Genomic DNA, 26,590 nt, shown 5'->3' with positions numbered 1-26,590 from the left:
TTTCGGAGATGCTGCCCGCTCCCAGAGCACCTTGCTATAGCATCACATAGCAACGCAACTCAGCAAAAGTGTGCCTTTGCAGTGGGGGAATGAGATTGTCCAAATACTTAAGCTTTATCGTGGGCCCATCTAAGCTGAGGGACTCACTTTATGATATTTAAGGTTTGAGCTGCCCTAACATCATGGAGAGCATCCTAAGCAAATTTCCCTTGGCTGATTTCTCTTGCTCACCTGGTTCATATCATTTATTGTTTCTTTTGCTCTGTATCATTGTTTCTTTTGCTCTGTGTTTGTCTTTGGCAACAATTTTACTAGCTAGTGACAAGAGGGCCATTTGCAAGTTCATCTAGGACCAGGGTAGACAATTTATATCCCATGGTTTGATGGAACAATCCTCAAGGTAGCTTATGGAATTGCACGCACACACACAACACTGCAGACCTTAGATCCCTGACTGGTGGATAGGGCGAGAGGATGCGCCTGTTCGGTTTTGCAATCCCAGAATAACTAATAGTTGGAGGCAAGTGTTCCTTCCAGCAGGGAGAGGAATCCCTACAGGTGCTCCTTCTCTGACCAGTGGTCAGGGACAGGTTGCAGTGGTGCAACCTCTGATGGCCCTGGTATACCTCAGTGGTGGCAAGAGGCCAGAGTGTTCTTCCCTTCTGTTCTGCAGTCCCAGAGCGACCCCCACTCAGTGTGGGTGACTGAATGTTAAAACAGTGGTGGAGAGAGAGATGGGAGGTTTTGAATAATGTTACCCATTATGACAACAGTATAGGGCGCCCTGGTCTCTGCATTCTGAGGAGGGTTTGCTGGCCGTAGCACACCCTGCTGAGGTTCGTTTGGCCGTGTTGCGGAGCAGGGCCTTCTCAGTTGTGGTGCCCACCATGTGGAATGACTTTCCCATTTGGCGCAGAGTGCTTCCGCCAACGTCCGAAGACACTTGTTCAACCAGGCGTTTCCCTGACGGTTAGCGCTGCCAGCTCCCCCTGGTTACTTTAATGAGATGTTATCGTTGCTCATTGTTTTAATGATTGGCTTTATTGTATTTTGTCATGATTTTCTTTTGTAAACCACTTTGGGATGTATGTGTTTTTAAATGAAAAGTGGCATAGGCATTTTCTGAAATAGACAGCCAGAAAAGGTTAACCTGGGGAGGTTTGTGGTTTTGAGTGGAAGAGGGTGGGAGTGCGCTGGCCAGCTGCTGTTCATGTCAGTTCCAGAGAAGGAGCTGCGTTCATCTGGGGCCACAAGGCCCTTTTGGGGCTCCTTAGATTTACTGTGGCCTGGCCTTTTGTGGACTAGAACCTACTTTGTCAGATGCACATGGATAGCTCTTCACGGACTCTACCTCATGACAGCTGATGCGGTGTTAGACTCTTTGAAAAGAACGCAATGTTCATTGCCTCCAGGAGGGGACTTTCTGGATTCCAGAGCATTGGCCTTACCGTAGCATAAGTCCTTTGAGGCAACAGGTTGATGTATGCAAGTGTGAGCAAGGATGGCTGAATTTGTCAATTTCAGTTTCATTCAGGTTCTTGTTTTTCCAAACTTGCGTTTGTTTCTTCCTCATCAGTTGGCTCTTTTTTTTTTTTTTTTTAAAGGTCAATGCGAACATTTATATGAACGTATGTGCACATTTCTTCTAATATATTCAGTTTTTGCAAGCGGTTTTCCCCAGCGTACACAAATTTGCACACATTTTTTAATGGGGGAACTGAATTGCGAAATTCAGAAAAGTGTGAATTTCAAAGCATAACTGTGTCACAATGCATGAATTTGTTTGGGAAGTGTGAATGAAGATGTGAACTGTACAGATTTTTCTCCCATCCCTAATTGTAACTCATTTTAAGCTGACATTTGCCATGACTGCCTCCCAAATATGCCCTTCCTGGGAAATCGCAATTCCTCTTATTTTGTTTAACACTTCTGCTCAAGCTGCATATGAGGCAATAGAAAAACTAATCGAATGTCATTTGTTTTTGACACATTAAAATGGCAGGCACCAAATATCTGTGCAACACAGGGCTTCGTGCTACACGCCACAGTGTTTGGGGTGGAGCTGGGTGGTTATTCTGTCCCCCCCCCCGCCCCCCACTGCGGAAGGTGAGTGAGCCAAGACAGCCTCTCTGATTGCTCTTTAGGTCACATGCTAGAATCTCACCTGCATTTGCGCTGCTGCCTACACACTGCTTGCTTTATTGCACATGGAAAATTAACACTGCGCTGGGCTGCCCAAGGCCAAACTGAGAGTAATTCTATATTTTTTTCTGACTCACTCTGTGTCGAAATGAAGGAGAGGGAAGGTTGCAGTGTTTGGATCCTGCTGCATCACAACAGCAGTGGCAGAAGTGGACGAGAAAACTTTCTCAATACAAAGTTGTCGGTTTGGTTGAAAATCAGTCTCATTTTTTGTTGACGTGGCTTACTAAAATTTCATGCAGGGTGAGTAGTGGATTAGTGAGTAAAATGTAATGCAGGGTGAGTAACGAGTAGCTAGCCAGGGACAGGACACCCAGCAGTGGTGTTCAAATGTTCTACCTGTAGGGACTTGTCTGCTGAGGAGACTCCATCCATTGCAAAGGATTCTGGGGCGTGCGCTTTCAGGCATGCCGGATAATGGCCAGGCCTGTTTGAACTTCACGGTCACCCCATGAGAATTGAGAGTGTGCCTAACGCTCAGGGGGAAAAAATCAGTAGCAGTGGGCAAGATAGGTTTTAGGGAAATTCCTCCACTATTTCTTACCTTCTGTTGAACAGTTTGAAAGCCTCTTGAGCAGGGCTGACCAGCTGCTGTGCTCTCAAGAGCCATTGCGTTCTCCAGACAGTGGGCCAAGGCCTGGAAGTGTATTTTGCCACACAAACTCACCCTCTCATGGGAGATCAGGCTGCATAATAAAGCTGGTGCCACATAGCTGTAAGGGCTTCACATTTATGGAGCACAGTGTTGCGTACAAAGACCCAAGGAGATGTGATTTGAAGGCATGGACTTCCATCTCCTGCAACCTGAAAATCGTATTTTCCTTACCAGCGAATATATGGGCACACATCTTGTCCTACATACCCCTGATTAAAATTTGGCAGAGGCAGCGAGGACAGATACAATGAGTTTGGGGTTTGCATTTGACTTCTGGGCTGCCAGTTTGCCATCCCTGTTTGTTTGTTTGTTTTTACAATATTTGTATACTGCTAAGCTATGGCAAACCTAGACAGCATAGTAAGAAGCAGAGACATCACCTTGCCGACAAAGGTCCGTCTAATCAAAGCTATAGTTTTCCCATTAGCAACATATGGCTGTGAGAGCTGGACTATAAGGAAGGCTGAGCGCCGAAGAATTGATGCTTTCGAACTGTGGTGCTGGAGAAGACTCTTACGAGTCCCCTGGACTGCAAGGAGGTCAAATCAGTCCATCCTAAAGGAAATCAACCCTGAGTGCTCATTGGAAGGACAGATACTGACGCTGAAGCTCAAATATTTTGGCCACCTAATGCGAAAAGTTACTGGAAAAGACCCTGATGCTGGGAAAGATTGGAGGCAAAAGGAGAAGGGGACAGCAGAGGATGAGATGGCTAGATAGCATCACCGATGCAATGAATATGGACTTGAGCACACTCCGGGAGAGAGCGCAGGACAGGAAGGCCTGGCGTGCTATGGTCCATGGGGTCACGAAGAGTCGAACACGACTTAATGACTGAACAACAACAACCACATCCAAAGATTTCAGAGTGGTGAACAGCAGATAGGATAAAAGAATAAAAACACCATGTTAAAATAAGTACTGTTTTTAAAAAGAAACGGAGTTCTGGTAAAACCATGTTGTGATAAAACCACAGCTGGTCATTTAAGGAAGGCTTCCTGAAATAACGATGTTTTCAGGAGATGCCAAAGCAACACAATATTGGCACCTGCCTGGCCTCCAAAGGCAGGGAATTCCATAGGAAGGAATGGAATGGTGTCGTATAAAACAATATTGCACATGCAAAGATGCTGATGTTTGTTTGATTCTTTATGGCTACTATTTGACATATGGCCGACGCTATCAGGTAGAGGGTACCAGCCATTGTACCCAAATTGGCTACATTGTTAGATCCGTTGTAGTAACACCTTGTCCAAGACAGTAAGAGTGCTCTAGCAATCTGACAATAGCAGAAATTCCATGAGATCTAACTAGAATACATGGAGACAACAGTATTGTTGTCTGTCTTTCAGATGGTGGGATTTCCAGACGGTCATGCACTATTAACGTGTACATGCAAAATAACACATTCTATCATAATGAGTATTCAAAAGGCAAATGACATGCTACCTGTGAGCGCTAGAAGGTGTAGCAAAAGATGTCTATGTTCTTCTAAATGTGCCCATTTTAATGGACTGAACGCATTTTATCTGTACAAAGAACTTCTTTTATTCTCAAGTATCGCCCCAAACCTGATTGACTTGGTTTCCCCTTTCCAACATTGAAAAGGGGATAAATGTGTACAACTCAGACAGTTCCCATCCATTTGGTTGTCTTAATATTATTCCTGGGAAGAAAGAATTTGACTTAGGGTACGATTACATCCTTGCCATTTCTTGAACAGTGGGCAGTCACCACACTTGAGTTTAATCCTGGTGCATGACGGCTGTATAATCTCCAAGCACCAGAAATCGTGGTTCTTTGATCTCTTCATTTTAAAGCCCTGGATTCCCCCATGCCACATAGTTCACAGAGTGAAGAAGAGTTTTCACTCAGTAAAGGTCTTAGGCTAGAAAACAGTTCAAGGCTAACATTTGTGACGCTTATTAAGATGACGAGCAGTGAATCTTTCTATAAATAGTTACCTGGCTCAAAAAGCATGATGGTCTTGAAGGATCATGTTGCACAGATTGTTTGGAGCAGGGTCATAGCTTTCTGTCTTTTAATTATTTCAAATTTATTGAATCTTTTCCAAGAAAATCCAACAGTAAAATCAGCTGGGAAATACAACCAGGTAAGTGCTGTTGCTTTCATGTCTTGGACTTCCCAGAGGTATCTGGTTGACCACTGTAGAAACAGAATGTTGAATTAGATAGGCCTTTGGTCTGATTCAGCAGGGCTGTTCTTATGTTCTTAGTGCCAGGTGCAACTGAAATATTTCTCTCCCAGTTTAACTCTCCCACAAAATCAAAAATACAGCAAAGTAACAGCCGCTGTTAAAAAAAAATAAATGAAGGCTTTTAACTACATTTATTTATTTATTATTAAATTTATTAATCGCCCATCTGGCTGGTCACCCAGCCACTCTGGGCGATGTACAGTGTACAATAAAACAGTTTAAAACAATAACATTCTACAGTAAAAACGTTTTCTAAAATACCCTAACCCACCCCAAATGCCCGCCTGAACAACCATGTTTTTAATGCACGGCAGAAGCTCATTAAAGAGGGGGCATGACGGAGTTCCTTAGGGAGGGAGTTCCACAGAGTGGGGGCCACCACAGAAAAGGCCCTCTCCCTCGTCCCCACCAGTCTAGCTGTCCTGGCTGATGGGACAGAGAGAAGGCCATCCGAGGGTGATCTTGTGCTAAATAGGCCATAGGCCAATTATTCAAGCATCATTAGCAACATGGCTTCATGGAATATTTGGTAATATTTGAATGAAGTCAAATATTAAGTGATCAGTTGATGGGCATCCCAGCCCTAATGTCTACATCCGTCTTTGTGCCCTAAGGAATTTTCTGCTATATCAGAAACTGCTCCTGAAGCTCCCCACTGTTGCGGAAGCGGCTTACTACGTAGATTGGTTGTTTCAGAAACACATACCTAGAGAACAATGTTGCTGGGCGGCCATACAAATGCTGTAAATAAATATCAACAAAAATAGATTGTTGGGAGCGTGGAACTGGTTCTACTGCTCTTTGGATTCTCCCATCTTGTTTCTATGCCACTGAAATTATGCACCCCAGATTGCAAGAACCTGCTCTTTTCCCTTTTATCTTCTCTTTCCCTTTTGTTAGGATTGCGCGCGCGAGTCTGTGATGCAATTTCATTCTTTTATTTAAGCAATTGTACAGCTCCCCCAGATCAACGGCAGGTAGTTTTTATTTGCAAAACCTAGTAGTAAAAGTTTTAGTAGTGCATTTTTACAAGCCCTTGTGGCTTCATATTAACAGTCATTCAAAGCAGTAAAAAGAACAAAACAGCAATGGGAAAAATGTTGCATGTGTTGTTGTTTTTCTTACCAAAATGTTACCCTGTCCAACTAATAAAACAGAAATGTTGGCTCCCCAGTACATTTCAGATATATTCACCGTGGGCTTTTGGCTCTCCCACATGCAAGGATTGCAGTAACCTTCTTCCTTGAAGGTACAGCAAACCTTTTATGCCTAGGAAGTGCCATGGGCAAGAACTAGCAAGCCATTGACATGTTACGTTTTGACTACATTTGGTTGTCTTAAGCGAGCTCTGTATACACAGCTTAGCATTAGGTTCCAGGCAGATAAAAGGGTGCACTTGTTCACATCGCACATAATTAACTTAAAGAACTTCCTGCCTCAAGATGTGGTCTGTCCTTGACCACTTTAAAATAGGATCACGAAGAGAGAGCAGATCCCTGCCGGAGCAGGCCAAAGGTCCATCTCGTCTGGCATCCTCTTTCCCCCAGTGGTCATCCCCATGCTGTCAGGAAGCAGGGCATGAAGGTAACAGTCCTCTCCTCCTCTGGCCCCCACAGAATTAGTTCTCAGAAGTATGCTGCTGCCCCTGAACATAAACGTTCCATCATGACGAGTAGCCACCGATAGACTTCTATCTATCCTCTTCCATGTATTTCAGTACGTGCCTTTTGAAGCCTTGCAAGCCAGTGGCCATTGCCACACCTTGTTATACACATGTGTGGGGAATGTGCCAATCTGCAGTTATTTGCCACGACATCTAAATGGAACCTCCATGTTCCAAGCCAGCCTACCTTTGGATACCGGGAGCTGGTGGTAGCAAATTGTAATGGCATCTGGGAGGCTGCTGCTGCTGCTGGAGAACGGAATGCGGGACTGACTCCAACTGGACAGTCCTTCTAAGTTCTTCTGGAAGCATGTGTTGGCAGAAGATTACAAGAACGCTTTTGCTGTGTTCAGTCCTGAACATGAAACAAGGCCCAGAAAAGGTTCAAGATAGTAGATTTTCAGTCGGCTTGGCAGTTCTGCACATTTTGAAAGGTTGTTATCATGCAGCAATAAATTAGGTTTAAAAGAACACATTTGGTTTAATTAAAATATTTGTTGCTCACCTTAGGTACTTGAGATAGGTGCTGGAAGCCCAACATAAAGTAATGTGTGAGGCCATTCCTCATTCTCCCATTCCCTATCCCCAGCAAGTTTAAGAGGATTAAGGTGTGTTTACATTGTATTTTATTACTGGACCTCCTCCTGGTTTGTTTGTTTGTTTTTTAAGTACCCCCACTGCTGTAGACTCGAAGAGGGATGCCGTAGTTCTAGGACTTTGTTGGTACAGACACACACATCCCTGGAAAAATGTGAAATTTTGTCTGTTGCTCTTTCTCTACATGGCCTGAATATTTCAGATATTTATGTGGCTGCCTGTTCTAGATTTGGGAATATCCAGTTCAGTCACGTAGTGTCAGGGTGGACACTGAGCCCATAGAATCCCAGAGTAGTTCTGATTCGGAGGAAGAGCAGTCGCTGCTGGGAGAGGAGCGCACCCCTTTTTCCCAGGGCCCGCAGCTGACAGAGATTCCTCCCACCAACATTCCTAGATTAGAAAGCAGTCCAGGGAGTGACCCAGCACAGATAGCAGATTGGGTGGATGCGCGGCATAGACGCAGAGAGCGACGCCAAATGGAGGGCGCAGAAAGGAGGCGTAGCGCCCGGTTGGCGCTCAAAGAACGGTTGCGCCCAGAGGATCCAAGGGAAAAGGGGAGGGACTCTCCCTAGTCCTTACGTTCAGGGGTCTGCCAGTAATTGCCCTTCAAACGGGGACCAGCTGTTCCAACTTAGGGCATAGGGATGCTGCTGCTCAGATCTAGTTGCTACCTGTAGAGTTGTTAAGTTGTAAAAGAAGAATAAAGCTTTGAAAAGAATCCCTTTGTCTGTGTCTGGACTTGGCTACTGGATTAGACTGAGAGAGCCCTCCAAGGAGCCCTTGACACGTAGAAGAAAAGGAATCAAGAAGATTTTTACCATGGAATTATGGACCCAAATGTTGACATTTATGATGACAAAAAACATAATTGATTTTGTTACTGATTTTTTGGACATTTATGATGAGTCGCATAAGGGTAAATCCACAAATTTCTCTGTCATGATGTAGTAGCCGATTAAATTATTTTAGATCGGATAGTGTGTGATGGCTACCCTGCTCTTTCTGTATCTTTTCCCTTTTTCTTCACCGATGTCTCTCCCCTGCCCATCTTATTTCTCCTTGTATTCCCCAGCAGTTTATTCCTTCCACTCAGCCACCCATTTGGTAATACTGTTGAATGATACAATATATAAAATGCAGATGTTCTGGAATTAAGGCTGCAGTCTTGTGCACCTGGGAGTAAACCCCAGTGAACACAATAAAGGATTTCACTGTTAATACTAAAGAAGATTGTGTTTGTAACCAAGAAATTAGGATATTTTAACATACTGAGGCGTATTTCCAAAATATACCAATAACACCAGCAGAATATATTTCAGTAGAATATCATAATGGTGGATAGCAAAACTAGAAAGAATGCTGCAGACAAAACCAATAAGATGCAGCCGTTTTTAAATAAACAATCCCTTCACATTTCACTGATCTACATCAGGGGCGTTTATTTAACGATGTGTTGGACACCCAGTACATTCTGATAGAGGATCAAAGAGCCACATCTGGATAGAGCAGCTGTAACAATGTCTCATCAGAAGGAAATGTAATATTTTATGTATTGTATTTATTTTATTTATTTCATTTCTACGCTGCCCAATAGCCAAAGCTCTCTGGGCAGTTCACAAAAATTAAAACCATAAAATACAACATAAAACAATACAAAATCTGAAAGCTTAAGACTACAATATAAAAGTAAAACCAGAATAAAACCTAGCAGCAATGCAGAGATTTAAAATACAGATTTAAAACAGCAGAGCTAAAAGACTAGAGTGCTAAAATGCTGGGAAAATAGAAAGGCCATCACCTGGCACTGAAAGGAGTACAGTGTAGGTGCAAGACGAACTTCTCTAGGGACCTCTTTCCACAGCCAAGACGCCAGAGCAGAAAAGGCCCTCTTCCTGGTAGCCACCCACCTCACTTCCTGTCAGGAGCACCCTAGCAGCCTCTCAGTACACTCCAATAGCCAAGTCAAGACACAGATGAAAGGTTTCTTTTCAAGGCTTTAATCCTTTTACAACTTAATGACTCTTTCAGATGCTGATCACCAGCGACTAAACAATGAACAGCAGAGTAGCCTATGCTCAGAGTAGGCAGTTGATCCCCATTTGAAGGAGAATCACTTGAAGATCCTGAACTTATGGGCTAGGGAGAGATCCTCCCTCTTTCCCTTGGGTCCACGGGAGGTGGCCGTTGCTTGCGCACCAAACGGGCGCTATGCCTCCTTTCCGCGCCCTCCATCGCTCGTCGCTCTCTGTGTTGAGCGTCTAGCAAGCCCCCCTCCCGCACTCGCTCACTGCCAGGGTCACTATCCCAGGAATGCCAGCAGGAGGAATCTCCACCAGCTGCTGTGCCTGTGAGGGATGAGCTGGCTCCTCTCCCACGGATTGCTGATCCTCCTCAGAATCAGAACTGCTCTGGGGTTCCATCGGCTCAGTTTCCTCCCTGACACTTCCATTCTGGAGAAGGACCCTTGAAGATGACCTTAGGGTCTGGGCAGGTACATATGGGAGGAGGCGATCCTTCAGATAAGCTGCCCCAAGCCGTTTAAGGCTTTGAATATTAAAACCAGCACTTTGAATCGGGCCCAGACATGGACTGGCAGCCCGTGCAGCTGGAAAAGTACTGGCGTAATGTGATCTCGTTGGCCAGTCCCTGTTACCAATCTCACTGCCCTGTTTTGGACCAGCTGAAGTTTCTGGGCTGTTTTCAAAGGTAGCCCCATGCATAATAAGTCTCTGACTGTTAAACAAATAGGTCTGATGAAGATCAGTGACAACACGGTGCGCGTGACGTATGAAATAGCTACTGCATCCTCTTGACTTGGTCGTTTTGGTGCAGCCCCACCTCCCTGTTTTGATAATAGGACTGACTGTGCCCCAATAACACATAACAAAGGGTTACTCCTGCAGTTTTGAGAAGGCAGCAGCAGATCTTTTTTTCCCCATAGCCTCACATTTGGAAGAGTCTAGAGTTTCGGGATGGGAATTCCCAATGTTCCGGTTATGCACCCATCTGGCCGTGTGGTAGCAAGCGCTGCGGTGGCAACAGGTTGTTTGCGGCAAATATGGCCGCCTTGTTGAAATCCCTCTTCTTCATCGAGGCGGGCTTGGCTCAGAGCTTTGAATTCTGAGAACAGCTAGCTGGCCTTCTCTGTTAATAAGTTGTTGAGAACCGGTGTGCCCAAGCTCATAAAAAGATGAGCTAGGATTGGTTTTATAATGAACTCTTTCAGACGGCAAATACGGCTATTAGAGACTTTGTGAAATAACTGATTTCGGGCTGCCAAGTGCCAACTCCTGATACAGCGTTTGAAATGAAAAGAATGAATCCTTTTGAAGATTCTCCTGAATTCTGTTCAAGCCTGCCCAAGGACAGAACATTACAGCAATTTAATTCATTACTCTACTTAAAAGTTTTTTTTTTGGGGGGGGGTTGTTCCTTGTTTTAAATTTATGGCTGAAATGTTTATAACCTTGATAGGTGTTCAGCTTGCTAAATGGGGAGGCTGTCTTTGAAGCTCCTGATGAGCCTGCGTGGCTTTATGAGGTGCACAGGGATAGTTTACAGGAGAGGAGGTGTGCCGGCATAAGGAAAGAAGAGTAGGCTTGTGATCTGTCGGAGGGCTGGTACGGTAGGTGCTGGTTTGTTCAGGGTTTTTGCTGATGGGGAAGTTGGCTGACAATATCACCCCCCCCCATGTACCACTCATGCATCACCATTGCATCCATGCATACCCCCCCCCCAAAAAAAAACCGCTGCTACCACTGATGTCACAGCCCACTGTTGGAGCGGTGCTCCTGCTTTTGCAAGAAAGTGGCTGGTGGCACTGCTAGACCTGTAGTAGGAATACTGCCAGCTGCTGTCTTGAAAACGTGGTCGTGGCGTGGGCTCCAGAGCGCCCAGTCCCTCACTTTGAAGCAAGGCATCACTGCTGTGGTGGCAACAGAGAGCCCCTGTGCTGCCCTTGCTTTGCCACGACTGTGGCAAATGCTGTTTATTTTATTTATTTTATTATTACATTTATATCCCGCCTTTTCCCCTCCTTAAGGAACCCAAGGCGGCGTACATAATCCTCTTCCTCTCCGTTTTAGCCTCACAACAACAACCCTGTGAGCTAGGTTAGGCTGAGCGTCTGTGACTGGCCCAAAGTCACCCAGTGAGCTTCTGGGGCCGATTGGAGACTAGAACCCGGATCTCCCAGCTCCCAGTCAAACACTCTCGCCACTACACCACACTGGCTCTCAGTGGCTTAAATTGCACTGTTTGCAATTTAAACGATTACACTTCTGTTTTAAAGCCGTCTTCCCCAACTGAGTGTACCCCAGAGGTATTGGGGTCCAACTTCCCTTCTCCCCAGACAGCATGGCTGTCAGGATTGATTCTGAGCATATGGAGATAGTTAGCAGTTCAGATTCAGAAGGGAAACAGCAAGAACCGGGGGAGGCATCTTCCGCAGCCAGTTCAGATATGGTTAGGCGTGCTTCTCGGGATGCTAGCACCCAGATGGCTGGGCCTGAAGCCCCCCCCCCCCCGAGAATCCAGGAGGAGGAGAGTGTGGGGCGTGACCTGAGAGATGCTAGGCTGCGGCGCTGTCAGGAGCGCCCTAGCTGCCTCTTAAAGTCCCCTCCTGTTGCCAAAACAAGACGCAGACAAAAGGGATTCTTTCCAAGGCTTTATTCCTTTACGACCTAATGACTCTTTCAGATGCTAATTGCCAGCGACTAAGCAAGGAACTATATCATAGCAGAGTAACCTAAGCTCCATGTACGCAGTTGGTCCCCATTTGGAGAAGGGCAGGAAAAGCTCTGAAACTTACGGGCTAGGAGGGGAGGCTCCCACCCTTACCCGTGGGGCATCGGGACACAGCCAGTCCCAGAGCGCCAAGCAGGCTGAGCGCCTCCTCTCGGCTCCCTCCACCTCACGCCTCTCTCTGCACCACCGTCTTGCGTCTAGGAACAACCGCTCTCCTGCTCTTTTGCTGCCAGGGTCACTATCTCTCTCAGGAATGCGAGCAGGGGGGCCTCTCCCTGCAGCTGCGCCTCTGAGAGATGAGCGGGCTCCTCTCCCACAGGTTGTAGCTCTTCCTCAGAATCAGAGCTACTTTGGGGCTCTATGGGCTCAGTTCCAACCCTGACAGGTGCAGAGCGAAGCGGGAAAAGTTAGAGGTGGAGCTGAGGCAGTTGAGCTGGTTGGCGATGCGCGAGGGTCGTCCTAGGGGAGCATCACTGGATGGAGGAGGGTTTCCTTCCCTAAGTTATTCTATCCAGGAAGTCCCCTTTCAAACTGCTAGCAACATCATAACTCCCATTTGGATTCCCTGCCATTATTCCGTTGTAGCCTGAGAGTCTTCGAGGATTTGCTTCTGTAATGAACCTGTTGATAGTGAATTGAAGACGTGAGACTGAAGCCTCACTTCTTGTGTGTGTGCATGAGGAAGGTGGGGGCCAAGGGAACATGACAATGGCGACCCCTTCCTCAGAGCGAGGAACCGAGCAGCAAAATGGCCCTGGGAATCTTGGGGCTGCCGGTGCCCCCGCCACTTACATAGCAGCAAAAATAATTTTAATGTGAGGCCGGGGGGGGGGGGGGAGACGGCAGGTGGTTCTCTGGTCCAGTGCAAGTGGTGCAGTGGTTTGGCCAGCCCGGATTAAAAATGTATGAACTCCAACAGGTTAAACAAATATAAGAAATACACAATCAAAGAACTATTACAGCTCCATGCCAGCTGGATTTCTGCTTAAATATTTGCTGCTTCCAAAAGAGGCTCAGGCTATGGCTTTGGAAGTGACCCAGGGAAAGTGAATTTCACAGGTGAGGAGCAGCCACCAAAGACATGTTCCTGCTGCTCTGATTAAGCACAGGAATGGCGAACTGGAGAGCCTGTTCTCTTTTGTCTTACATATCACATTGGGGTGGGGGGAGCTCTAGCAAGGGAGGGGCTAGATTCCCAGTGACTCCTGTGGGCTTGCTGATACTGACAAGCGAAGTTCAACCGTTTTCACAAATGTGCCCCAAGCGAAATCGCAGCATGAGATCGCGCCACTGCTGCGCACCGTGATACCGATCCAGGCCCTGTGGTTTTGCTTTCAAGTCTTGCAAGCCAGGGCACACAGGCAGAAAGACAGCACGAGAGGGGCAGGGATTCAGTTGTGTGGCTTTGATTCTGTGCGCTAGCCCTCTGGCTGCTTTCCTCCTAATGCGCCTTTTGGAGGAAGTTTTGTAACTGTACATTTGGACAATACCGAGTGTCTTTGTTCCACATGAAAACCCCTGATGAAGATTTTACTTGAAATGCATTGAGCCTAATAAGCAGAATTTTGTACACCTTGGAGGTTTTCCTCTTCTTTTGTTCCTTTTAAAAGGATCATGTTTGTTTATTACTTTTATTCACTTAAAATACTTAGTATTCTACCCTTCCATCGTATGTGTCCAAGGCAGCTTTCAGTGACAATAACAACCCAGAATATGGGTTGAGTATGGGTTGTTGAATTGTGGGGTCTCGTGACACACAGACATGAACTATGGGTTAACCATGGGTTAACTATTAACCACGAACAACCCAGAGTTCACAACCCAACAACAAACCATGGGCTGGTTTACATGATTGTGGGGTGGTTAATAACCCACGGTAGCTTGTTAACCACTCTGCGCATGCTGGTCATGCGCTGGCCTGATTTACATAATTATCCTTGCTAGTGCAGCTTGTTGTGACATCTGAGCCCAGTGAGGGTGTGTGGGTGGGGTGTTTAACCCCAGCATCCGTAAAACAGGCCATGGGGTCTGTGTGGCGCCAGCCAGAGAAGGCTCCATATACATCTAAGCCAGAGGAGGGCAACGTGTGGCCTTCAAGATGTTTCGGCCTACAACTCCTTCAGCCCAAACCAACATAGCCAAAGGCGAGGGATGTTCCAAGTTGAAGGCCACAAGTTGCCCACCTCTAATCTAACCCAGCGGATCAGTTGTCTAGGGGAAGAAGGTTCTTCAGGTGTCTTGACCTCAGGTCACATAGAACTTTATAGGTCAAAATCAGCCATTTGAATTGTACCCAGAAAGAAACTGGGAGTCAAGGTGGATCTTTCAGCTTGGGCGAAACACGTTTGTAGAGGCTGGAACTGGGACTCCCTCCCAAGGTAAGCCTGCCTTGCCCCCTCGTTCATGGTTCGTACAAGCTGTCCTTTTCAGGAAGGCTTTTGGAGAAGTGGTTTTACTTAAGAACTGTGTGTGCCCCGAGGGAAAGCTGAGGAGGCCGAGCCATCGGCTCCTGAAGAGACCTTCAGTCGGCCTGAGAGAACTATTTTCTGGTTTTGTTTTTTGGGGTGTGGGAGAGCTGGTAACATTCGTATGTTTCAGTATTTAAAAACCTGTAAGCCACCCTGAGTTGCCTTGGCAGAAAGATGGTATAGAAATTATTAAATAAATAAATAAATAAATAACTGTTCTTAATCTTTATTAAAGGGGGGATTAAAAACAATTTGATCTTTACATTTTATTGTTATTTTTCATTGACTGCTATTAGCCACTTTGAACTTTTTTGGAGGAAAGTGTTGCTGAAAAAGTAATAAGATCCCTGTTAATAACCTTACTACAGGAGTTGAAGACCAGCTCAAGTTTCTGAATGCTTTTCAAAGGCAGGCTTGCATATAATGCATTAAAGCTCCTCTTCCTACTATGCCTGGGACCATCCATCTGTAAGCACCTTGAAAATAATGCAGGGATTACTCAAAGCCAACATGGATTTGTCAAGAACAAATCCTGCCAGACAAATCTGATCTCATGTTTTGATCAAGTAACCTCCCTTGTGGACCATGGGAATGCTGTAGACATAATATACCTCAACTTCAGCAAAGCTTTTGATAAAGTGCCCATGATATCCTGATGAGCAAACTAGCTCAAAGTGGGCTAGATGAAACCACGATCCGGTGGATCCACAGTTGGCTACAGAATCGGACTCAAAGAGTGCTTATCAATTGGATCTTCTCAAACTGGGGAGAGGTAACGAGCAGGGTACCGCAGGGCTCAGTCCTGGGCCCAGTGCTCTCAACATTGTTATGAATGACTTGGAGGAGGAGGTGCAGGGAATGCTGATCAAATGTGCAGATGACACAAAATTGGTCAGGATAGCTAATACTTTGGAAGACAGAAACAAAATTCAAAGTGATCTTGATAGACTGGAGCACTGGGCAGAAAACCACAGAATGACATTTAATAGGGATAAATGCCAAGTTCTGCACCTAGGAAAAAGAAATCAAATGCACAGTTACAAGATGGGGGATACAAGGCTCAACAACAGTACAAGCGAGAAGGATCATCAAATTGTTGTCGATCACAAGCTGAATATGAGCCAACAATGTGATGTGGCTGCAAAAAAGGCCAGTGCTCTTTTGGGCTGCATTAATAGAAGCATAGCTTCCAAATCCCAGGAAGTACTAGTTCCCCTCTACTCAGCACTGGTTAGGCCTCATCTGGAGTACTGTGTCCAGTTCTGGGCACCACACTTTAAGAAGGATGCAGACAAACTGGAGAGGATTCTGTCAGGGTGGAAACTGAGCCCATAGAGCCCCAGAGCAGTTCTTATTCTGAGGAGGAACAGCAATCCGTGGGAGAGGAGCTCGCTCATCGCTCACAAGCACAGCAGCTGGCAGAGATTCCTCCTGCCAGCATTCCTGGGATAGATAGTGACCCTGGAAGTGAGAGAGCACTGAAGGGGGGCTTGCTGGATGCTCGGCGCAGACGCAGGGAGCGACGACAGATGGCGGGCGCAGAAAGGAGGCGTAGCACTCGTTTGGCACGCAAACAACGGTCGTGTCCCGAGGACCCAAGGGAAAGAGGGAGGATCTCTCCCTAGCCCATAAGTTCAGGGTCTTCCCGTGGTTCTCCTTCAAACGGGGACCAACTGCCTTACCTGGAGCTTAGGCTACTCTGCTATCTTTCCCCAGTGCTGTTCCTTGCTTTGTCGCTAGTGATTAGTATCTGAAAGAGTAATAAAGGAATAAAGTCTCGGAAAGAATTCCTCGTCGTCTGTGTCCTGAGTAGGCTTTTGGTGGGGACTGCAAGAGGCAGCTAGGGCGCTCCTGACAGATTCAGAGGAGGGCAACAAAGATGATCAGAGGACTGGAAACAAAGCCCTATGAAGAGAGACTGAAAGAACTGGGCATGTTTAGCCTGGAGAAGAGAAGCCTGAGGGGAGATATGATAGCACTCTTCAAGTACTTGAAAGGGTGTCACAGAGAAGAAGGCCCGGATCTCTTCTTGATCATCCCAGAGTGCAGGACACGGAATAACAGGCTCAAGTGACAGGAAGCCAGATTCCGGCTGAACATCAGGAAAAACGTCCTGACTGTTAGAGCAATACCACAATGGAACCCATCCCCTAGGGAGGCGGTGGGCTCTCCCACACTGGAGGCATTCAAGACAAGACTGGACAGCCATCTGTCAGGGATGCTCTGACTTGGATTCCTGCATTGAGCAGGGGGTTGGAATCGATGGCCTTGTAGGCCCTTTCCAACCCTACTATTCTATGATGTTATGATCTAAGGCCCTTCTCTGTCTCCTCCCTCCTCTCTGCTGGCAGATGTATTGGAGGTAGGGCCTTTTTGGTTGTAGCACCCAGAACATTACGTGCTTTTATTTACTGCTGTTTTTAACTTTGTCAACTTTTTGGACTTGTACTGGCTCTTCTATGTGGTTAGGATTGTTTATGCCGCTGTTTTTATTGTGTGATGCACTGACATTGTAAGCTGAGAATGGGGGATGTGTGACCCTCTAGATGTTGGACTTCCAACTCCCACCATTCCTCACCATTGGCTATGTTGGGTAGGGCTGATGGGAGTTGTAGTCCAACAACGCCTGGAGGGCCACATGCTTCCCACCTTGAATTTATTTGATGTACAAAGATGGGATATAAATTATAGAAATAGATAAAGGGTAATAAAGTAATCCAAGCTATTACTGCATGGATCTACTTCCATAAGGTGTGGCCTGTCCAGAAGTGCCACAAGCTCTTGCTAATATGTGGCAGATGGGCCACTGTGTGGTAGAAGCCTGAGTCCATGGACGCTGGCATGCTCTCTCCTTTCCTCGGATTATAAACGGTGCTAGCTACTGTCTCAAGTGTCTCCCTAACATTATTTGTAAAGGCACACTGTGTGGCAGAATATTAGAAACTCAACAAAGGTGCGCAAAGCCGTCTGTGATGGACTGGTGTTTTGATTTAGTCCTAGGCTAATAGACCTTGCTTCTGTCTTCTCCTAGGTCCGATGAAATTGAGATGATCATGACGGACCTTGAAAGAGCAAATCAGGTAGGACTTTAAAGCTGAATCATCCATCAGATCATATGGTGGATGTGTTGTTTTATCAGATGGGCTGAATGAACTGCTTTCTCTTTTTCGCCACAGTATTTTGGCTCATCTCTGCAGAAAAGCTCGATGTCCTCATTTTGAGGCTGGGGCAGATATTGACACTTCTGGTTGTTGAACCGTGGTTAAGTACCTGGGAGCAGGCTGCCTGGTGGAGCTTATCTTCCCCCCCACTTCCTTCTGGAGTGGAAATTCCTAATACTGGCCTTTGGGACCTTCGTTGCACATCTGGATTATGCCAGATGCCCAGTTTGTCTTAGTCGCCGTTAATGTCACTACCGGCATAACGCTTACGTCTGAAGTCAGCTGTAGATCTGTCTAGCCCTGAACAGACTACTCTGGACTGGCATCTGCTCTCCACAATCTGTGCTTCATTACCCTCTCATAACTTTAAAACCGGCCATGTTGTTTAACCCTTTGCCAGGTTCTCGTGACATGACAACCCCGAGCATTCCCTCCTCATACTTATATGAGGGGTTGCATATCCAAAATGGTGGCTGCATGCGCCCCTGCATGCACAGGCTAAATAACCCATGGCGGGCCGTTGTGTTGTGCGAACAGCCCCGCCCTGGCCCTTCGTGTGCTTAAACATGAATTGGCTGTTAAAATAAGGTCACTGTAAAAAAAAAAAAAAAGGTATGAGAGAGGGGTGACTTGCTCAAGACCATGGAATGAGCACGTGGCTAATCATTGCTTTAAACTCACATCTCCCCTCCATAAAGTATGGGTGGTAGGTGCCATCATAGAAGAGGTCTTTCTCCTTGTAACGCTCACAAGAGGGATGGCGCCTGCTGGGACAAGTGCATCCATCGTATGAAATTCAAGTGTGCTCTTTACCACCCCCCTTCAGAACAACTGTTTTTGCCCACAAGTGTAATTTATTCATTAAAGAGAAGTGCCACGCTGTAATGGTTAAACCAGGGAGCCCTGAATTAAATTCCTCTGCTCAAAAGCCAGAGATCTTACTGGGTGGCCTTAGTTCAGTCCCCAGGAGTGTTTCTGAGAGAGAGAGAGAGAGAGAGAGAAAAGCACCCACGTGTCCCCCGTGCAGACAGGAAGAGTGCTAGACACATCCATCTTTACACACATAGGCCACCCTCAGAGTAACATTGTACGTACAGCTGTTAGAGGAGTCGGGCTGGTGGACCATGTCCCACTCCCCACTCACGTGCATGGGGGAGGGGGCTTTTCCTGTGAACTGCCTTCCTTTGTCTCAGCCTAACCTACCTCACAGGGGTTTTGTGAGGATAAGGGAGGGTACCACGGATGCTGCAGTGCCCTCCTTAGGGCAGAAGTGGGGAACCTGTGGCCCTCCAGATGTTGAACTAGAAGTTCCATCATCCCTGACCCACACTAGAAGTCCAGTGTGCGGAGGGCCACAGCTTCCCCCATACCTTCATTGAAGGAAGAGCAGGATAAAAACGTTCTGATGAATAACCATCATGTTTCATTGATTAAATGCATCTGATTTGCCATGGCTGGCACACTTCACTCTGTGAAGGTCTGTGCAAGAGACGGAAATAGTTACAGAGCAAAGAGACTTAACAACAAACTTGGTGCTTGTTTCAGGCAAAACAGGCCGGGGATCTCTTTAATTTGGCGTTTACTCGTGAGAATTATTCCCACGAGGAATCTTGCAACTCAGCCTGCTTTGGCTGGGAGTACAGAAGGCAATTGAATCAAAGGATTCCATTTCCACTCGCATTCATCCAGCCTGGGAAATTCAGTGGGCCGCAGCGTCTGTGTCAGCAGGGGATTCCTTGCTCCTAGCGTTAAATTACTGTCATAATCGCTCAATTATTTTTTCCTTGTACTGTTTAAAATAAAAATCCATCACATTCTGAGGTTCTCTCCCCCCCACTACCCCACCCATCATTTATTAGGTTGAGTGTTTAGGAAAATCAATTATACTCAGTCGGGCATGAATTGATGAATGTTCGTGCAATAATTGCCAGTTGTTGAATCAAATGTACATTCTCTCCCTCATCCTCCCCCCTCCCCCAAATTTTACCGTTTTCGGTTCTTGCAGAGGGCAGAGGTGGCTCAAAGAGAAGCCGAGTCCTTGAGGGAGCAGCTCTCGTCCGCCAACAAATCTCTCCAGCTGGCCACCCAGATCCAGAAAGCACCAGATGTGGTAAGGGGCGGCGCATCTGCTGAGTTGGGCCTGCTTCTGAAACGCCTGCAGCCCAGCGCCTGGCGCTTTGCTTCCGTGCTGAGCTGAGGGTTCCCGCCGCAGCCAGAATAGTGTTCCTTGGGAATCGCCTTTTCCCTGCGCGGCCTTCGAGCACAGCTGCCTGTTGTATTCAGCTTGGAGCAGAACACTGGGGCTCGGGGAGAGAGATCAGGCATTAACAAACCTGCCTCTTTCCTAGGGGAACTGCAAGATATAGATTGCTCACCTGGAACTAACTCTCCTTGGGCTTTGCCTTGCCAGCAGATTCGGGGGGGGGGGGGGCATGTTGCAGAACCCAGGAACGTGTTACAGCCGGAGTCGTTTGAGTGCCATGCCTATAATTAGTAATACTGCATGCCAACAACTTGCTAGGTGGTATACGGAGGGGTGGTGTGTCCCTTGCTGAGTCAGTTCCTCACCTGGAGCTGTGAAAATCCATGTGAAATCTGCTCTTTGGGGCGGGATCCGTGTCATAATTCATTTAAAAAAGAAGCATATGTTTCTTGGCTCCACGGTTGTGGCGGTCTGGCTGTTCTGTGGGTGCCGCCAACGCCTGGGCCAGGCTGCCGCCAACTCCTGCTGACTCCCCTGAAGCACACAACCCATCCTGCCCCTAGGCCGTGTGTGGGTCAGTGCCTGCGTCGGGGTCACTAGCCTTCCCTCCCAGCCCACATGCATCTTACAGCCCACCCTCCCCACTAGGCCCTTCCTCGTTTCCCTCCTGCCTTCAGCTCCGTGGACTTTAGCTGTCCTGCTGTGCATCTTACAGCCCTTCTACACTGAATGCCCACTGAACAAGCGCAGTAAGGAGGTTGGATGTTTTTGTTTTTCTGATGTGTTTAGCACTGTATGTTTCCCTCCCCTGGTGCTGTTTTAAGCTGCAAAGCATACTCTTGCCCTGGGACTCTCATGACATAATTGTAAGCCTCCCTGGGAGGATTATTTGGGGGGGGGACTTTTCCCATGGAGGAGGCACACCTGTGAGAGATGTTACATTGGCCCGGTTCACATGTAACGCTAAGCCTGCATGAAGGAGCATCTGCCAGCCCAGGTGAAGCCTCAGGCTTGTGCACTCCTCCACTCCTCCCACACTTCTGGGAGGAGGACATCAGTTTCACTGTCCCCAATTCCCGGCTTGTTACAAATGAATCATGGTTTAAGATAGATTCTGGTCAGTTACTAAACATGCCAACTACAGATCCTGGAGTGTTTAGCTGGCTTGTTTCACAAACTAGAGTTTGTCTTAAACCACAGTGTTTGGTTCATACGTGTCAACAAGCTGGGAGTTGGGGAAATAGAAACGGAATCATAGTTTATTCCTCTTCCCAGCTGCATAAGAGGAGGGGAGGGGGCAGCCCACACAGGGGCTTACCCATGTCACTCTAAACCGTGGTTGAGAATTACGTGCAAATGCCGCCCCTGGCATTAGTGGATTTCCCTGGTGCTTCTTTGATAGGAATTGCTTCTTCTGGAAAATTCATAAGGGAGACTAATCCTGAGCAGCGTACTTTATACTTGTGAAGGTCCATGAGGGGCACCATTCTCGAAGCCTGCCAGGGTGGGCAAATGTTTCATGGGAACTTGCCCTTTGGGCTTTATGGGGTGGAGAGCCTTTGTGTCTTGGGAAAAAGCCCAAATGCCTCATTGCTCAGGTACCTAAAAGTATGTGTGTCCATTTATTTACTTGTATTTGTAACAACTTCTCTATAAATGAAAGGTAATAACAGTAATATGGGTAACAGAAAAGTAACGATGTATTAAATTACAACATCACAGTAAAAGAAAGGATGAAATATAGCAACAAAAAGTAACAGAATGCAGCCATCAGCCAGGATTAAAATTCATCATCAATTTTACTGTATCAGCCATCGGCCTTGACAGCTTCCGGACAGACTTCTCGTATAACATTTCCATTGCAATGAAATAAAAAAGTTGCCATAAAATACAAAAATGAAAAATTGAGGAATCATAGTGTTGAAAGGGGCCTACAAGGCCATCGAGTCCAACCCCTGCTCATTGCAGGAAGCCTGATTCCCAGGCGGTCTCCCGTCCAAGTACTAACCAGGGCTCACCCTGCTTAGCTTCCAAGATCAAGTGCATCCAGCCCTTTGCTCAATATTTCTTTTACCCAGTATAATAAAATTCTAAAATACACAATGTGTTTTATATATTATATTAAGAAGTCCCCTACAGTAAATACCCTGTATTTACAAATTACAAAGTACACATTAATAGGACCACATTGAGTAATCAGTTGAATTACTCCATTAAAAAAATCCTTTTAATAAACTCAAGAGGTGCCCCCAATTAATCAGGCAACGGGGGGGGGGGGGTGAGTGATATCAGAATTACTTAATTTAAAAATTGCAGATGGCAAACACTGCCTTTAAAAGAGGCATTTCTTCTGCCTTCTCTCACACAGAGGAAAGGCCCCTCCTAAGAAAAAGCCTGTTAAGACACACACTTGCCTCATTTACAAGCTTCTTGCTTCAGGAATTGTAGTTTTTTACGTACGCACATGGAACTGATTGACTGATCAGCTAAAACTCATGTGGTCAGTTGAGTAAGACTCCTGTAATTGTGTGACAGCTCTGCAAATTAATCTGTACAAATTACCTGCTGGAACAAGGGCATCTTAGCTATGCATCTAAAAATGCAGATAAAGAGAGATTCTGACAGATCACTCCAGGAATGACCACCACAAAGAAGGCTCTGTCTCTCATATTCACTTGCCAAACCTCCTCTGATGGTAGGATATGGAAAAGGGCCTCCAAAGCCCAGGAGCAACTTCATACGCTAGAAGGTAGTACCAGGGTGTTTGGGGCTTTAAAGGTCAATACCAGCTTTTGAACCAAACCCAGAAACGAATAGATAACCAATGGATGTGATAAAGGGTTGGAATTATGTGCTCAGAGTCCTAGTCGAAACCCTGGCAGCCACATTTGGGCTCATGGGCAGCCCTGCACAGAGAGCATTACAGTAATCTAAGGAGCAATCCTATGGCCCCTAGACAGTGTCTTGGGGGGCCGTAAGATATTTTGGATTCCTGGATCTGAGGTCGGAACCAGCGCTCCCAACTTTGGAGCCAGGATTTCACGCTCCCCACCCCCTCACGGCCGGCGCAGGGAGAACTGTGCCAGCGACCTTGCAGAGTGGGTAAAGGGGGCATTTCTGTGGACGGGGAGGGGACTGGAGAAGCCAGCTGATGAAGCATCCTCTGGCCTTCCCAGCCTCCTCAGCGCCCCAGCTAGGTGGGTGAAAAAGCCATCTGGCGAAAACACAGACTGGGAGGTGCGCAGAGGCGAAGATCACCTCCGCCCGCTCTGAACTGGGTGCCCGTCAACCGCTGAGTCTGGAGGCTGACAAGCATCAGGACAGGACTGCACTCCTAACCTATCAACTGAGGGAGGTTTTTGCCACCCTTTTCAATCACCGTGTTTCTGTACATTTCAGAAGCAGCTAAAGCAGGGCACTAAATTTGCCTGTCAGTTCTCCAGAGTTGCCAGTCTAACAGATGTCTTTTAAGCTCTAGCCTCCACCATCGTTTTTAAATGTTCCACGGGTCGTGTTTGGCATGCCGTTTTGCCAACGCGCGATCTCTCTCATTCCCTCCCACCCCTTTGTCCGTTAGGAACAGGCCATCGAGGTGCTGACACGATCCAGCTTGGAAGTAGAACTGGCTGCCAAAGAGCGTGAAATCGCTCAGCTGGTTGAAGATGTTCAGAGACTCCAAGGCAGCCTCACCAAGCTTCGGGAAAACTCCACCAGCCAGATCTCCCAGCTGGAGCAGCGGCTGACTGCCAAGAACAGCACTCTCAAAGTAAGGCCGCTCACGGCACTTCAGCTCAGGCTGCGCCACCTTTCAGTGGGGCCGTGACGTGGGCAAGCTGCATGTCTGCATCTGTGGTGCTGGTCTGGGGGGCCTGCTTTATTCCTGTCGCAGCATTACCAAGCTCCACCCAACTCTGCCATTTTTTGCACTTTACTATCTGATGTAAGTGACATGTTCTTATTAGATTTCCTTCACCGTTTCCGATTAAATCACACTTAAAATTCAGATCCATTCAGAAAAGGTGCTGAAGCCTCTGACATAAGAGAGTGCATGGGTTTCATTCTCTCCCCCAAACAGGAATTTGGGGCTGCCCACAAGTCAGAATCCTGAGAGTCACTGCTTTGCTCAGGAAAAAAGTTCCTAGTCCCCAAGGTGCTTATGAGAATAAGAGAGCTTTGCTGATTGGGTTATAGTATGCTTTATGAAGGCGATCCCGTGATTAAAAATGGGCTGCATCATGATTGTTGTAGTTGCTGCTGCTGCTGAAACCTTCTGCAAGCAAAACACGTGCTCTGCCACTGGGGTATAGGTCCTCCTGCCAAAGAAAGCTGCCATGTAGTAGATCAACGAATAAGACCATTGATCCGTTTTGCCCAGTGTTGTCTTCTCTGCCTGGCAGTGATGTTGGATTAGGGGAGAGAGAGACAGCCTGATATTTTATCACTGGGGATAGAGGTTAAATATGAATGGGGATGGACTTCCTTTTTACATGCAGGTAAGCCTTCAGGCTAGAACCTGAGAGAGGGAGAGTTTGTAGTACTTGATTGCTCTTTCCCACTTGTTCTTTGTACCCATTGCTTAGGTTAATGAACGCAGATCAGCTTCTTGATAAGTTGACTTTCCCTAAGCTACTGCATTGGAATCTCACCCCACCACCACCTTCCCCCATTCCTGTTAGTTCATCTTTTGCAAGCTCCCAGAGGGTATATTTTTAGACCTTGCGTGACATTAGAAACATGCCTTTTATTTTGTCTGAAAACGAACTGAGTCGATAGTTGGAGCCAGATATTAGTTCCTCCAGATTGTCTCACAGCTTGAACCTTTTGTTCCACTTTGCATTTTGCTAGGTTCTTCCAGACAATTACTATGCTAATCTCTTTCCACAACTGTTGCAGTCTGCAGAGGTATTCGGTGCCTAAATGACCAGGAAAGCAGCCTTGAATTGGTCAGGGGCCTTTCTTGAGCAGAAGCCTCTCTCTCTGCATCAGTGTGTAGACGTCTCCTCCTTCTGTGCTGGTGGACATCTAGTTTGTTCACATGGAAAAAGCTTTGGTATCGGGAGGAGGACAAAGGTCCTGGGATTTGGGGAGGTACTCTGGCACGTGTGGTAGTTCGGACTGGGTGGAAGAAGTAGAGTAGCAAGTCAGAGAGAGGAGAGAGGTTGTAAAGCAGTCTTTCTCTGTGGCCACTGCAAGTTCCTTCTCAGACTCCATGGCATCCCCGCCACCCCCCCTCCCCCCGCAAGCCTGTTAGGCATTAACTGCAACCATGAGGGCTAGAACATTTTTGTCTTGTTTAAAAGTGAAATTAATTCTCAGGAACCTGATAGATGCATGGAATACCATGCTGAAGGGCAAGGACTGCTGCTGAGCAAAAGAAGCTGCCTTTGACTGAGTCAGAGCATTGGTCCATCTAGCTCAATATTGTCCTGTAAGGCTAGCAGTGGCTGCCCAGACTCTTAGGCCAGGAGAGACATTTCCTAGCCCCTATGATCCAACATCCTTTTAGGTCAAGATGATCGGGTTAAGCCTGGGACATTCTGCATGTAAAGCGGGGTGTGAAGGTTTGAGGCCTCCAGAAGCAAGGGTCTTAGAGGCCTGGGGTTTTTTTGTTGGGAGGGGATATCCCTGAGAGGAGTAGTTTCATTTCCCCAGTCAAGTTTCAGTTCCAGTTCCCCAGTTAAGTTTCATTTCTTCAGGTTTGAAATAGTACTTTCGGTTTTGGGGGAGGAAGTTAAAAAGAGAGAGAGAGAGAGTTAGAAAGATCAGAGCAGCGAGAGCGGAGTCAGAAGAAGGAACAGCCTGGAGAAGTCTAAGTGCAGCTAGGGTAAAGGAACAGCCTGGAGAAGTCTTAAGTGCAGCTAGGGTAAAGGAACTTGCATTTTGCAACTTTTATTTTCTCTTAAGGCCTTTTGTATCAATCTGCTCTATTGCGTAAATACCTTTAGTTGTAATTTGCTTGCTTTAAATTACCAGTAAACTGTTGTGGTTAAACACTGTGTCTGGAGTGTCAATCACCCCACATCTGCAGCCTAAACCCCACATTACTGTAAAGGGGAAAGTAAAAGAAGGAAGGTGGGACTCTTAAGGAGGCGAGAGATCCTTCAGGAATTGCTCAGGGGGTCCAGGTCATAAGGGGAGCCCTGGCACAGGGGCTCTGCCACTGAGCTGTAGCTCCTCCTAAATACTAACATAAATATGGAGACATGAAGCTCTCTTACACTGACACAGTTTGCATGATCACAACACGCCACTGTGGCTCGTGAGCCGCGGTATGTGCTGGGCGCGATTCGCATGATCACCACCTGGCCGCAGCTTACCGTGTCATCAAAACCCAGGCAGCATGGCTTGTTGGAGGGTTAACCAACCCTCGATTAACCTGTGGGCTGTTTTCGGGTTATTTGGGTGTTGATCAGCCCTCCAACAAGTCATGCCACTGGGGTTCGGGCGACACCATAAGCCACAGCCGGGCGGTGATTATACGAATCGCGCCTGTCACGTGCTGCGGCTCCACAACGAACCACTGGCTTGTTGAGATCATGCAAACCAATGATCTGTCTAGTGCACTATTGTCTGCTCTCATTGGCAACGGTTCTCTGGCACCTTAGGCAATGAAAGCTGCTTTCCCTCCCACTCTCTGCTACCTTAGTTTCTTCAGCATAAGATGCTAGGGGCTGAAC

General features: G+C 46.9%; 1 protein-coding gene across 10 annotated transcripts in view; it reads left to right on the top strand.

Moving 5' to 3' along the window:
• The window catches only part of CUX1 (cut like homeobox 1), a 337,359-nt gene that overhangs the window by 228,473 nt on the left and 82,296 nt on the right, over positions 1–26,590 (top strand). For 9 of the 10 annotated variants that reach the window (XM_084823413.1, XM_084823415.1, XM_084823411.1 and 6 more), the window contains exons 9-11: positions 17,581–17,629; positions 19,716–19,820; positions 23,491–23,679. In XM_084823413.1, the coding sequence (XP_084679539.1) occupies positions 17,581–17,629; positions 19,716–19,820; positions 23,491–23,679 (343 nt within the window). The remainder of the gene's footprint in view (positions 1–17,580; positions 17,630–19,715; positions 19,821–23,490; positions 23,680–26,590) is intronic. The other variant, XM_084823412.1, reaches the window with a different exon arrangement.

The sequence above is a fragment of the Heloderma suspectum genome, chromosome 16, assembly GCF_057233095.1.
Source record: "Heloderma suspectum isolate Gila_16-S chromosome 16, 16-S_ref, whole genome shotgun sequence".
NCBI lineage: Eukaryota > Metazoa > Chordata > Lepidosauria > Squamata > Helodermatidae > Heloderma > Heloderma suspectum.
This window is presented reverse-complemented; position numbering and strand designations above follow the sequence as displayed.